General features: G+C 43.2%; 1 protein-coding gene across 4 annotated transcripts in view; it reads left to right on the top strand.

The window, feature by feature from the left end:
* Positions 1-445: 445 nt before the first annotated feature.
* LOC147640131 (hydrolase family protein / HAD-superfamily protein) overlaps positions 446-14,945 on the top strand; it is a 53,612-nt gene continuing 39,112 nt past the window's right edge. For 3 of the 4 annotated variants that reach the window (XM_086777499.1, XM_086777507.1, XM_086777481.1), the window contains exons 1-7: positions 446-585; positions 759-871; positions 10,820-10,855; positions 10,963-11,036; positions 12,451-12,491; positions 12,619-12,690; positions 13,033-13,219. In XM_086777499.1, coding sequence (XP_086633625.1) covers positions 497-585; positions 759-871; positions 10,820-10,855; positions 10,963-11,036; positions 12,451-12,491; positions 12,619-12,690; positions 13,033-13,219 — 612 coding nt within the window. In that variant the 5' untranslated portion in view covers positions 446-496. The remainder of the gene's footprint in view (positions 586-758; positions 872-10,819; positions 10,856-10,962; positions 11,037-12,450; positions 12,492-12,618; positions 12,691-13,032; positions 13,220-14,945) is intronic. The other variant, XM_086777490.1, reaches the window with a different exon arrangement.

Below are 14,945 nucleotides of genomic sequence, written 5' to 3'. Positions count from 1 at the left end.
GTCCCACTATCACCTTCCGTTTGTAAATATGTTGGTCTTACAGAGGAAGAGGGATGCTTTCTCTAGTTTACTTTAGCTTCTGTTTGTAAAAATGTCATACAGAGGAAGAGGGATGTTTTCTGCAGTTTGCTTTACCTTCCGTTTGTAATATGGCAGTTTTCCAAAGGAAGATGGATACTTTCCGTACATTGCTTTTACTATGGTGTCTTTATCTTCACTTTCGTGAAGCTTTACTATCACATGTATATTTTCTCATGAATAAAATTTAGAGTTCTCTAACAATAATAATTTTCATTTCTGAAATATTACATTCAAACCTTAATATGAATAGATTTGAAACCTTAATTTATTAAAGTAAATGCAACCTAGAGAGAGGAGTGTGGAATGGACTTGAGGAATGGTACACACGAGGATGTTTTTACGCTATTTTTGGGTCTTTAAGTAGACGACTTCGTTTTTTATTGTCGGGAGGTTTTTCTTGTGCTGGTTGCGAGAAATGGCTGTAGCAAATTTGAGGCGCTTAGGCAGGTCTATGCAATGGCAGGCCTCTCGCACTCTTTCTCAAACCACCTGCAGGAGCCCCAGGTATGGTTTCTCCTCAGGAACTCTGGTTTACAAGCATTTCACACACACTGTCTCCCTGCTCCCCAACCCCCCCCCCCCCCCCCCCCCCCCCCCCCACACACACACACACACACACACACTCTCTCTCTCTCTCTCACACACACACACAAAAGAGGCCTTCTCTCTTTGTGCAGGCACCCTTTGGGCATAGCTTTTGACATTGATGGAGTACTCTTGCGAGGTGGCCAGCCAATTGAAGGAGCCCCACAGGCTCTTCGCCAGCTCTACCAAGACATCAATAATCCCTGTAAGTTATGCTAGCATCACTTACTGCAATCATCAATTTTATCCTAGCATAATGAAGACGTATCTTGTCGTGGGTTATATATTATATATTTAGGTGTAGGCATGCCTTCTTCTGGGCAGCGTCTTGCAATAACCACTCGGGCAATGTCCTGCTGGTAGTATCTATTCAGAGACATCTAAAAAAGAACATCTGAAACCACACTCAGGAATTTAGAGGCGAAATTGTCTTGAATTATTCAAGTTATCATGTACTCGTCGACATTCCTTAATATGATAAAGCAATAAATAAATCTCAAAAAAGTTTTTTTCTTTCTTAAAATTTTTATTCTACAGAGGTATGGCCACCAAAGGTCTGCTCTGATACCAAATGAAGGGATTCAGCTGTTAGGGTTAGGGTTTGGAAGGTACTTCAGCAAGAGGCGTGAGAGACAGAGAGAGGAACACGACTACTCATGTATTGAGTGTTGATAAAAATGAAGTACAATAGCCACATAAAGATGTGACTTAAAAGGTGTGTTCACATGGTCCGGCCATAAAGTATGCCAGGTGGATCAAATCACTTATAAACCATTATAAGTGAAACTAAGCTAAAACTAGGGGAAAAAACCTCCACTAACTGAAGTAAAAAGTGCCCCAGTAACCTACTGATGATCACTAGCACTCCCCTGGGTGCATACACAGCATAAAACCCAACAGCCTCTACATGGGTTGGCCATTACATATTCTTAAGTCTTTGGGCTCCGTTTGACTCTTTGAACAATAGTCTATGACTTACGCAACTCATACAAATGTTAAGAGGGTTACATACCACTCTGCCTTGCTCCAAACATTGCCCAACATCACTTGCTCTTTCAACACTTTCCCTTCAGTGATGAACTACTACCACCTTACATACACTAGACCTACACTCTTAGTCATTTGCTAGAGTGGTTTATTATAGGTGCCTTATAGGCTACAATGTTGGCTTAGAGCCTGTAGTTTTACACAAGGGTAGAAATACAAGGAGTCGGTTTAAACACATGGTGAGAGGGGTGTCCTCTTCCATCAACTAGAAGAGTTTTTTGGATGATTGGCTACCTTGGGGAAGAGTCTTTCCGATGAATGTGAGGGGTGATTAGTCCCTCTAGCTAACATGGTCAGCTGTAAAGGCTAAAATAGGACACCAAACAGGAAGCCAGCAGCAAGGAGATGATGTCTAACAGATTCTTCAAGGTAGCCACCGATGATGCTTCCAAGGTCATGCTCTTCAGAAGGATTGCTATGGTATCCTCCTCTTCCACTAGAGACTCAACACATGCAAGTTGTTGCATAACAATTTTCATTCTATTTAAATGTGCTTGGAGTGACTTACTCTTTTTTGTAGGCATATGCTCACTTATAGTAGTGCTATGTGTGAACAGGGCTTAACCAAGGGCATTTTTTCCCATGTGGTTTTTCCCCTTGGACATCAAGTGTGAAAGGACACATATAATATTTTGTAGTTCTATATTATATGGATGTGGCACACATGCAAGGGTTGACTTGCATTTTGTGGATACCACACTTTTGGCTCTCTCTCTCTCTCTCATTTTTCTGTGTGTGAGCTTCTCTACCCTGCACCTAACCCTAATGTGCAGGTTTGTGTGTGTGAGTGTGTGAGTCCAACACCCAACATTTGGTATCAGAGCTGGGAGCTGGCCCTGGAGTGGTGGCTGTGCAGAAACTGCAGAAAAAACTGTGAAATTCCGTCGACGCTGTATTTTTCCGTCGACTGCGAATTTCCGTCGCCGTCTGTCCGTGATTTCCGTCCGCCAGTTCCGTCGCTGCTCCACCATCCGGCCACCAGGAACGGGCGGCACTAGTGGGGAGCCCACCACCACCGCCCAGCTCGCGGGCGGCACCGCCCTTTCCAGCCGACAGCTGTACTGTCCACAACCACGCTACGTGGCTCTGTTCATCCGACAGCTACTCCGTCCACGGTGCCCGTCGCTGTTCCATTTCTCTGTCAGCGCCCCCAGCCGGCTGCCCAGACCTGTCGATGTCAGCACCTTTCCGTTCCAGCGCTGCGTCCAAACGGCGAACGTTCCGCTCCGTCTCGAACCTGCTTGCTCCGTCCGTTCCGGCCGTCTGCTCGCGACTGCCGTCGCCCGTTCCAGGCCCTCCGTGCTGGCCCACGGCTCCCGCCTCCGCTTGCTTCGCCGCCAGCGGGTCCAGCACCTTTTGATAGCGGCTCCCGCCCTTTCCGACTTACCTGCGGCCAGAACCTTGTTCTGACCGACCGCCTGCCCGACTGACGACTCGCCCGACACCTGCTCGCCAGCTGCCGCCTTTCATGTTTTTCACTGTCGCCTGGCCCTGGTGCAGCTAGCCTATGCCTGCGCCATCAGCTCCGTGATCTTCAGCCCCAGCTCCTGGTCGGCTGCCCACAGCCAACCGCCGCCCTGCAACGACTCCCTCCAACGCCTCCACCTGCAAAACGACTTGGTCAGCCTGCTGGCTCCCTCTATTCGACTGTCTGCTCCAAGCCTGCTGCCCTTGCAGGAAGGTATTTCTCTGTACACATTTTAGATCAAACCTAAATACAAAATTTGCAGCAGTTCCAGTGCAGGTCATATGCAGATTCAGCAGACACTTCTGTGCAAGTCAAATTCACAGGAAAATTGCAGGTCCAATTTGGGGAATTTCTCAATTTCAGGACAAATTGATAAAATTGGGCATGGCAATTTGGGGGTTTTTGAAATTGAGGTCAAAATCAGCAAATTGAACCTCTCTAATTTGCAGAAATTTGGGGGTTTTCAAAATTGAGGTCAAAATTGGCAAATTGAACCTCTTTCACTTGCAGAAATTTGGGGCTTTTGTGAAAATTGGCCAATTAGATGCACATTGAAGCGATTGGAGTGCATACAAATTAGGGATTTTCTGATTGGAGCATGTAATTGGGCATTACAGCTGCGATTTGTCGCGTATGTATACACATTGAGTGTAATTGGACAACTTGGTGCAGGTTTACACTTGCTTTGGTTTGCAGGCATACATTTGCACAGGACATTTGGTTGCCTGGCAGTGCACATTGGTGCTTGGTTTGCTTGCAGTTATACTTTGTTGACATGGCACAAAATGCTACGGATGTATTTGGTGTGCTCACCCAGGAGGACAAGCTGGATGGATCTAACTACTCCCTCTGGAGTTTTATGATCCGTAATTTGCTGGTAGCCAAAGGGCTTTGGGGCATCGTGTGTGGTGATGACACACGCCCACATACCATTCAACCAGCCACGCCTCAAAGGGGAGGTGCTCAAAGAGCTCCTGATGTAGATCCTGCTCCCACACAAGAGCAGAAGAGATGGGACTCTAGAGATGCACAGGCCATGTCATTGATAGCCCTTTCAGTGAAAAGGACAATTATTCCGCACATTCGTTCATGCAAGACATCGAAGCTTGCATGGGACACATTGGAAGCAATGTATCAGGTACGCAACGAGGCAAGAGTTGCCTACTTGAAGAGGCAATTGGATCTTCTTTCTATGGATGAGGGTGACTCTATGGCAGATCATCTCACCAAAGTGAAAGATTTGCAGGAACAATTGCTCAACATTGATGAGGTTATCCCAGATAGACAGATGGTCACCAACACTCTTCATTCTTTACCGCCTTCCTACTTGGGCTTTCACACCTCTCTCAACCTCTCGATGAGAGGAGGTGGTGATCCCGTCACTTTTGAAGAGCTCGTGGGTTTACTCTTGCAGGAAGAGCAAACAAGAGCAAACATATCGAGCAACCGTGGTGGAGAAAAGGCATTTACAGCCAAGGATAAGGGTAAAGCAAAGAGCTTTAAGCATGGGGGACAACAGTCTAGCAAGGTTGGTCATGGACAGCCCTCTTCTAGTGGTGAAAAGTCTGACAAAGGGGATGCAAACAAGCCCAAAAAGAAGGGCAAATGTCACTACTGCCATAAGCCTGGACACTACATCAGTGAATGTAGGAAAAGGATTGCAAAAGAGAAAAAGAAAGAAGCAGGCAATGCAGTAGCAGACTCTTCGGATGACAAAGCACAGCAATCAGCTAATGTAATCCAGGAAGAGTACACTTTTTTGGTCACATGCACTAGTGACACACCAGGTGCTTCGGACACTGATATGTCTTGCATTGCATCTGACAGACAGAATGCATCATGGTATTTTGATAGTGGTGCTTTGAGCCACATCACTTCATGCAAAGATGTATTTCAGCACTTGGTTTATGCTTCAAAAGGCCGCACTGTATCATGTGCAGATCATACCACATATCCAGTAAAGGGAATTGGTAATGTCATACTTATTGCAGCCAATGGTGCCAATATATGTATGAAAAATGTATTGTATGTTCCAGGGATAAAGAAAAATCTGCTCTCTGTCTCAGCCATAAACGACCAAGGTTTAAAGGTTGAATTTGAAGATGGGAAGTGTTTGGTAAAAGACCCATCAAAGGGTTATGAAATAGTCACTTCTGGAACACGATACAAAGGCTTGTATAAGCTGGACAGCTATGACAAGCGCACTTATGATGCAAATACAGTGGCTGCCCACACTCCTGCTATGCATGATGCAGAGCTATGGCATGCTCGTTTTGGGCATGTAAATTTTCAGAGTTTGATGCTTTTGCAGAAGCATCATATGGTTGATAATATGCCGCCTCTTGAGTCTCCGCCAAGACATGTATGTGAGGGGTGTATTTTGGGAAAGATGCATCGGAAACCATTCCCCAAAGATGGAGCTGTTAGAGCTGAAAATAAATTACAGCTCATACATAGTGATGTATGTGGTCCAATGCGGACACCATCCATAGGGGGGCATCTTTACTTTGTCACATTCATTGATGACTACTCCAGGTTTGCTTGGGCTTACCCTTTGAAAGCAAAAGAAGATGTGTTTACATGCTTTCGACATTTTGTAGCAATGGCTAAAAATATGTGTGCATGTAAAGTCCAAACACTTCGCTCAGATAGAGGTGGAGAATACATGTCAAATGCATTCAAGGATTATATGCTTCAAAAGGGCATCAAACACCAATGTACTGTGCCTTATACACCGCAGCAGAATGGTGTAGCTGAGAGGAAAAATAGATCTCTCATGGAGATGGCAAGATGCATGGTAAAAGCACAAAAGTTGCCTCACAAATTCTGGATGGAAGCTATAATCTGTGCAACTCATGTGTTGAACAGGTGTCCAACAAAAGCTTTGAAAACCATAACACCATTTGAGGCTTGGTATAGCCGAAAGCCAACAGTGGATTATATGCGTACATTTGGGTGTTTGGCATATGCACATGTGCCAGAACAACTCCGAACAAAGCTTGATGACAAAGCAATTAAATGCATTTTTGTGGGCTACAGCAATGAAAGCAAAGGATACCGTCTTTATAATCCAACTACACGAAGGATTTTTGTAAGTAGAGATGTAATATTTGCTGAAAATTCAGAACAGCCCATGGTCAGCTTGTATAAAAATAATGATACAGGCATACAGGACATGTTTGATGGACTTTTACCCATTGCAATTAGGGGGGATTCAGATCAGCCAGCCCCTACACAAGAAAATCCACATGTAGAACATGTGGACCAGCCAGCCATTCAGCCCCCTTCTGTGGAAGAAGTGGAAGATCTTGTCAGGGAAGAGCAAACAGCCATAGACACAGCCAAGTCAGTGCCAAGATGGTTGCTGAAAACTTTGCAAGAAAGCAAACTTGCAGCTCCACTCACAGGTAGAACAAGGGCTAGTTCCAGCCATGCCTTGAATGTACATCGTGGGGAGTCTGCATTCGCAATGGGTGGTCTCTTTGATTCAGAAGAGCCTTCTTCTTATGAAGAAGCACATGAGAATGAGCATTGGTTGCAAGCTATGCAAGCTGAAATTTCTTCTATCATGAAGAATAATACATGGGATCTTGTGGAATTGCCTAAAGGCAAGCATGTAATTGGCACAAAGTGGGTGTATAAAGTCAAAAGAAAGTCTGATGGTACTATTGACAGGTACAAAGCAAGACTTGTGGCTAAAGGCTACTCCCAGAAAAAGGGAATAGATTATGAAGAAACTTTTGCTCCTACTTCGAGAATGACCACAATAAGATCTGTGATTGCATTGGCTGCTCATAAAGGATGGAAAGTGCATCAATTGGATATCAAAACTGCATTCTTAAATGGGGATTTACAGGAGGAAGTATATGTAAATCAGCCCATTGGTTTTGTAGTTCCTGGTGAGGAACATAAAGTATGCAGGTTGCACAAAGCATTGTATGGGTTAAAACAAGCTCCAAGAGCTTGGTATGATAAGATACATGCTCATCTAACCAGCCAAGGTTTTGAGAATAGTTCAGCTGAAAGCACATTGTATGTGAAGAAAACCGATGCCGATATTCTCATAGTCATCTTGTATGTAGATGACATGCTCATTACAGGTACAAGCAAAGCACAAATTTCAGATTTCAAAGCTGATTTGAAAGCTGAATTTGATATGTCAGATTTGGGGCCTTTACACTACTATCTCGGCATACAGTTTATGCATACAGATGATGGCATTGTTATGCGGCAAACTAAGTACATAAAAAGTTTGCTAAAAAGGTTTCAAATGGATGAATGTAAGCCCATTTCTACTCCGGTAGAACCAGGTGTATGGCTTACTATGCATGATATTGGAGAGCCTTTTGAGGCTGGCCTTTATAGCCAGGCAGTGGGATGCCTCATTTACTTGTGTAACACGAGGCCAGACATATCTTTTGGGGTGTCTTTGTTGAGCAAATTCATGCACAGCCCAGGCACAAAGCATTGGCAAGCAGTCAAACGCATTTTTCGATATCTTAAGGGTACCCTGGATCTTGGTTTGTTCTATCCCAGGGGGGGCAGCTTGCAGCTTTATGCATACAGTGATTCAGATTGGGCTGGTGATTACGATACCAGGCAATCCACCAGTGGGAATTGTTTTTTTCTTGGCAGCTCATGCATATCTTGGTTGAGTAAAAAGCAACCCACTGTTGCTACATCTACTTGTGAGGCTGAGTACAGGGCAGTCTTTACAGCTACAGTAGATTGTGTATGGTTGAGGAGACTATTGGCTGATCTTCGTGAGTGTCAGCAGACACCCACCACCATTCTCACTGATAGCCAGAGTGCTATGGCCGTGGCACGAAATCCAGTATTTCATGCACGCACCAAGCACATAGAGATTCATTATCACTATGTCAGAGAGAGGCTACATGCAGGGGAGATCAGTTTATCTTATTGCCCTACACAGGATAATGTTGCAGATCTATTCACAAAGGCTTTACCTCGAGAAAAGTTTGAAGCTTTCCGCAAAGCTTTGGGCTTACACTCATACAGAGAGTGATCTGCTACCCTTGTACAGGTTCACACTTCCACTACAGGGGGGATTTGTAGGCATATGCTCACTTATAGTAGTGCTATGTGTGAACAGGGCTTAACCAAGGGCATTTTTTCCCATGTGGTTTTTCCCCTTGGAATCAAGTGTGAAAGGACACATATAATATTTTGTAGTTCTATATTATATGGATGTGGCACACATGCAAGGGTTGACTTGCATTTTGTGGATACCACACTTTTGGCTCTCTCTCTCTCTCTCATTTTTCTGTGTGTGAGCTTCTCTACCCTGCACCTAACCCTAATGTGCAGGTTTGTGTGTGTGAGTGTGTGAGTCCAACACCCAACATTTTTGAAGTCCAATCCAAAAAACTAAAATTTTAGATTAATTTTGGAGTTATTTTGTTTGGCACAAAAAGCTTCTGTAGTTCATCCCATGCTCCTTTAGAGTTATCTTTTGATGCAATGTGGTGGATGAAACTATCTCCTAGCCCTAATGCAATGATGGCTAGATCTTTCTCATCTCTTAACCAAAATCTTGTTTCTTCCCCTTCTAATCTTGGACATTTCTCCCTTCCACTTACTATTCCCCAAAACCTCATCTTTCATGAGAACAAAAAGTTTTACTTGCCATGTATATAAACCTTCACCATTAAATTTATCTACTATGAGTGGATTCGACATGGTTTCCTTATGGGGATAGGAAGGTCTTTGCAATGAGGTTACCTAAAGCCGATGCTTAGTCTGTTACAAAGGTGGAGATATGCTTTTCATGTGATTAATACTCCCCAAACTCAAAAATTGTAAAACCAGAAAGTACGCTGATTTGCGAGAGTAATTTGGAGTACTAAACCAAGGGACAATGATTTTGATGATGCATAGGTGCTTAGCAACAACCCAATGGTTAAGTAGAACTATCAAGGGCTCTGAAAACTGACTGTATTTAGCACTAACTACCCTGTTAACAGAGGCAATTTTTTGCTAACAAAGCAGAGAGGCATATGTGTTGAATCCATGAACCAAAAACTTGAGAATATGATGAGAAATCTGAAGATTTTACCCCTTGGAAATCACCGCTGCCTGCTGGGTTGATTTGGAGCTCTTGAGTTGATCAACAAAGGCCTCCTTTGATGTGTTGTAGCTCCTCGAGATGTTCTACCAGCTCCAAGTTATGCCTTCTTGTAGTGGATGAATCAAAAACACTCAATTCTTGATGATTTTGGAGCTTGACAAATGAAGGAAAAATCTGCCTACTAGCTAATTAAGAAAAGTAATCATTTTGATAATTTAGACTATCCTAGGGTGCATAACTACTCAAAAGGATGATGGGTGGCTGTGATACCAACTTGAGATTTATAGTGCTAGAAATATAAGAAAGAGATTAACACTAATGATACTGCTAATGACAAAAATGAAGCTTAATGACAAAGCAAGAGGTTTAGCATGAAAGCTCATGTGTTTGATCCACTAGATAGAGTGCCTTTTTATAGGCTTGAGTACATCTCTATTAGCCATTAATCGTGGCCCACAAGCTTGGTTAAACTCTCCCTATCTTCCCTAGATTTGAGCACCATATCCCTTGAAGTGAGCACCGATTTGGCATCTTTCCCACTTGTTTTAGGCGCCTACTTTTGGCCTCCACATGGGCTGGCCATTCTACATATTGTTGAATCTTTGGGCTCTGTTTGACCCTTTGAACTATAGCTTATGATTTATGCAACTCATACAAATGTTTGAGAGTCACATACCACTCCCCCTTGCTCCAAACATTGCCCAACATCACTTGCTATTTCAACATGGAATGGGTGCAATGTAATATTGGACTAAGAGATTCGAAAACTCATCATGCCGTGATAGGTACTATTGTGTGCACTCAACTAGTGCAAGATTTTCGTCAACCATCGTGATGGTGTTGTCACCATGTTTAAAGATTTCAAGAACTTTGATAACGGATTGTGTTGAGGTTGTCCTTCCCGACACAGTTGTTGGGGCTTCTAACTGCTAGATATCAATGTCCACCCTCACTCTATTTTGCAATGGGTTTAGGCAACTCATGTTTTGTAAGCCCCCATTATGAGGAGAGGCCATGGTTGAGCAACTCGATACATAGGCTTGGTTTAGACACTAGACGGTGGCCTTAGTGGCTGGATGGTATTGGTAGGCTTGGCACACTGTCTGATAGACTACAGATAGGTGTGGACCAGTAGCCTGAAAAATGGGACATGGTGGGGTAGGTAGACTGTTTTCTTGGACACCTCGTCGGAACATTGTGGGGCCCAAGCAAGATCCAAGATGGTGGGGTAGGTAGACTGTTTTCTTGGACACCTCGTCGGAACATTGTGGGGCCCAAGCAAGATCCAAGATGAGCTGGATGGCTGTGAGAGGTGGGTAGTTGTATAGTAGTGTCTAGGAGCTTGTTATGGGCCAAGAATATCTAGGGTGATAGCCACCTCATGGTGACCTATTTGTAGAAAAAGTTGGCCGTCACATCTTTGTACTTGCACTCAAATGTGGACTCCTTGCTCCGGAATCCTTCACTACCACTGCCTTGTAGCCTTATTGAAAAAATTAGTGCTAAATAATTTAGGGGCTGATATTTGTCTTTGTATGTATGATATACAGGCCATGCTCGAATTCCTTTTATATTTTTTACAAATGGTACGCCTTATGCCATGTTCTTTACCTATTTGGGGTTTTACATCATTCAGTTTATATGTTGGTTAGCCTTATCTTTGATATTATGAATATTTCTGTGTTTGTTTTAGGTGGAGGTACACGGGAATTTGTAAAAGCATCGGAACTGAGCAGCTTGTTAGGTGTGAGAATTTTACCAGAACAGGTCTAAAAAACACTTTTGAGTGGGTTTCGCTTCAAATGTTAGATGTTTTCTATACATTAGTTTGCAATGTTGTTTAGGCTCTTGGCTTGATGTAATTAATTTTTTGTACTGAAGAGCTCATTGTCCTGGGAAGATCAGTTTGTTTGGCCGTGTAGGGCTAAATTTACCTCATACCTCTGTAGTTTTGAGTATTTGTAGTATTATAAAATCAATAGTCCCCTAAAATGCAAGTATAAAACTTTACGACCTAAAGTACCTAACAAGTAAAGCTATTTGCACCCCATTTTAGAGAGAAAATGAATGAGGCAGTGAAAGACTCACAAAACTCTCATCAAACACCACAATAACCTAACCATATAAAATATACCTCGTTGTACCACCTCTGTACAAGTTGAAACAAGGATCACAGCAACTGCTTGTGCTAACCCAAACCTCTCCTGCAGGTCCTGGGCATAGGATACTGCTCCAAATGCATTGTCTACTCCTGAAAAGAGTGAAAGTTAAAAGGGGGGCTAGGGCTCCCTTTCTATAGGTGCTAGTTATCTTTTAGAGGATAAGCTAATCGCAAATTGGATGGCCTTTCCATTTGCCACTTTTGGCCTGTTAAATAAACCCCGTAGGATTATTCTTAGAGTCATATCTCTTAGTTCAACTGTGTACTCCCTTAGGATCATTCTTAGAGTCATATCTCTTAGTTCAACCGTGTACCTAAGTGAAAGCCTATTTTCAATACCTTCCCATCCCATTGAAAATTTCTGCTGGTTTCTCTTACTGATTTCCCATTCACTCTCTCGGTGCCAGGTACCTTCACCATGGATGGCTGTTATATTCTAGCATGGTTTGAATTAAGGGTTTGGGATATTATATAATCAATGTCAAGCATGGTGTAATGTCCAGGCGACGGAAAATGTGTAAAGATTTTAACAGGCATATTGGACATGCAAAGCAATGTAGGAAGAAAAGCAAGAGGGCGATTTTCTTTTTTTTTGTTGAGAGCTATATTAAATGTTTAGGAGTAGAGAGTCGAATTCAGGCCCTTGTCTGGGAAGCATGGTGGGATAGCCACTTGGGCAAGGCCCTGCTGACAGCAAGAGGGCTGCTATTATGAAGAATTGTGTTTCCCTTCTTTGTTCAAAGTACCATGAGTTCGAAAAAAAATGTTTGCACACTTTGCCTTTCGTGTTTTTTTATCAATCTTCTCAAAATCATGAAAAGCGTGTTTTATGTAGGATATCTTTTGATATCAGCGCTTTGCCTCACAAATTCGATCAGCTATCTTAATTGGCAAGACTAGTTTGTAATGCCTTTCATCTTCAGAACCTAAACTTTTGTACCTACGCATTTTACAAGATATTTAGGAATTGCAAGAGGCTTGTGAGGGTCAATGATTTTGATTGTTTTTTTAATGCCGTAGGTTTTTCTGGGGCATACACCATTCAAAAGTCTCATTGACCGGTAGGAGAGGAACAGGCTTTTTCTTTTTCGTATATTTCCAGAGGCAACAGGATTCTACTAATGCCCATATGCCATGAGATGGCAAGAAGCAATGTGTTTGGTATTAAATCGTGCTATGCATCTACAGGTTTGGTGACTCTCATGTTTTAGCAGTTGGAAAGGGAGAACCAGGATCGATAATGGCTGATTACGGCTACCGGTAAGGTTGTCTTTTTGAAATTTGCTTTGTATGTGCCTGGTATTTACATGTATATTTATGTATGCCCGTGTGTGCATGCATGGGGCTATGTGCGTGCACGCATGCAAGTATATTGATGTACTACACATATTTATATATGCATGTATGTATGCATTCATGCATACATACTGAAACATGTGCGTTTGTGCACGTGTGCGCGCGTGCGCGCGCGCGCGCACACACACACACACACACACACATGTGCATACGTGTGTGCGTGCGTGCATGTGCGCATGTGTGTAGATATAGTGAAGTATTTTTAATCAACTGGACTGTGATTGGTTAGCTAAAATTGTGTCTCAGGAATGTTGTGCCCATGGAAGAGTATGCCAAGCACTTCAAAGACATTGATCCTCTTGCCAAATACAAGCAATGGGCACCGATTGCAGAGACAGAAAGTAGGCGTGCTCAAATTGACCTTTTGATTTCAAAACCAGTGGATGCCATATTTATTGTTAGTGACCCAGTCGATTGGGGAAGGGACATCCAGGTCTGTTAGCTGCTTTGTTACCCCTTTAAGAATTTTGAGCTGGTATCCACTCTTTAAAGGACATTGTCTTTCTTTTTGTTAAGTTAAATTGTCTGGGATGGAAATGAGAGAGATTGGGAGTCATTTGGCCCTCAAATGGGCCAAGAAGCCTGGGTATAATGTGCCTTGTGAAGCACTTCTCTAACTAGAGACCATGTCCGGGGTGTTAGTACACTGCTCCAAATGCCTTCCTAATGGTGAGCCAGACCTTCACAAAGTCATCCTGAGCCAGTTGCTGACAATTGATCCTTCCAGTGTTCACAACTCAGTTGCTGGTTATGCGGGGTGCTCAAAGGTGCCTGTCCTCATAGAGTCCCTCCTAACAACACAAGTTAGGTGGAAAGCGGGTGCCAAAGTGGAGTATGATTTTTAGCAGGAACACACATCATGTAAGAAAAATACATTGAGCGGAACTTGATCTTAAGACAAAGTACTGGAAGCAAGAGATATTGAGAATAAAGCTGAATTACTGTTGCAAACCAAAGGTACAAACTGATGGTGTCTGCCAACCAATGCGGTCAAGCAAGGAGCTTTGATGACTACTATCTAAGTAGACTCTAGGCGGAAGATGTCTTGGACATACAAGGGTGCACTACATCAATGAAGATACATCTCAATATCTACAAGATAAGATATGCCATATAGGAGCCACCGCTAGACTATATAGTCTCCTAGTGGTGGCAATGTACCAGTCGGCTATTGCTGGACCAACAAATCGTGGCCAGCCATATCCCAACTGGGTACATGAGTACTTGGGTACATGAACCAACCCCGCAATCCAAGGAGAAGGTGTCTCGGGAAGATATAGAGCCTTTTTGAAGATATCCACTCAATTCTCTGTTGTCGGGGGAGTAGATCACCGGCTCGACCTCTTCATCCAAGATCAGCTCGCACACAAAGTAATACTATATCTCAATGTGTGATCATGGAACACCGGGTTCTTTGCATATTGCCATGCAACTTTGATTGTCAGACAACAACTCAGTTGGCTGCTCCTGAGCCACACCCATGTCCCCCAAAATTCTCCTCAACCAGATTGCTTCACAAAAAAGCATAGCATGCCACCTTTGTACTCAGCCTCTATAGAAGAAGGTGCCTTTGTAGGTTACTTTTTACTGATCCAAGAGATACATTAAACCCAAGTGAAAAACAATAACCAGAAATAGACTTCCTGCTATCACAATCTCCTACCCAATCTAAATCACAATATCCAGTCAAAGACTTGCCCATGGTGTAGGTAATGCTGTACCCAAGTGCTTGACCATGGTGTAGGTAATGCCATACCCAAGTGTACCTAACATCCGCATCCTTGCCTTCCAATGGTTCTCCCGGGGCTGATTGGAGAACCTGCTCAATACACCAACTGCAAAGCTGATGTGTGGCTGTGTATTGCACAAGAAGATCAATTCCCCACCAACCTCATGTCCTCCATATCCACAAGAAGAGCAATGTCTCTTGCAGATAACTCGGATCAACCTCCATAGGGTGGCCAATTGACTTGCACTCGGCCATACCAAATTCCTTTAGTATTTTCCTGCATACTTTTGTTGAGAAATGAAGATGTAATCTGGTTCTTGAGACCTTAATTCCTAAACAAAAATGCATAAGCTCAAGATCTACCATTTCAAACTTTGAACTCAGTATCTCCTTATTCTGCTGGATCTTCTCCTCATGGTTTCCCATCAAA

The sequence above is a fragment of the Cibotium barometz genome, chromosome 3 (assembly GCF_041138505.1).
Source record: "Cibotium barometz isolate CiBa-2024 chromosome 3, ASM4113850v1, whole genome shotgun sequence".
Taxonomy (NCBI): Eukaryota; Viridiplantae; Streptophyta; class Polypodiopsida; order Cyatheales; family Cibotiaceae; genus Cibotium; species Cibotium barometz.
Note: the sequence above shows the minus strand (reverse complement) of the source record. Positions and strands in the feature narration are given on the sequence as shown.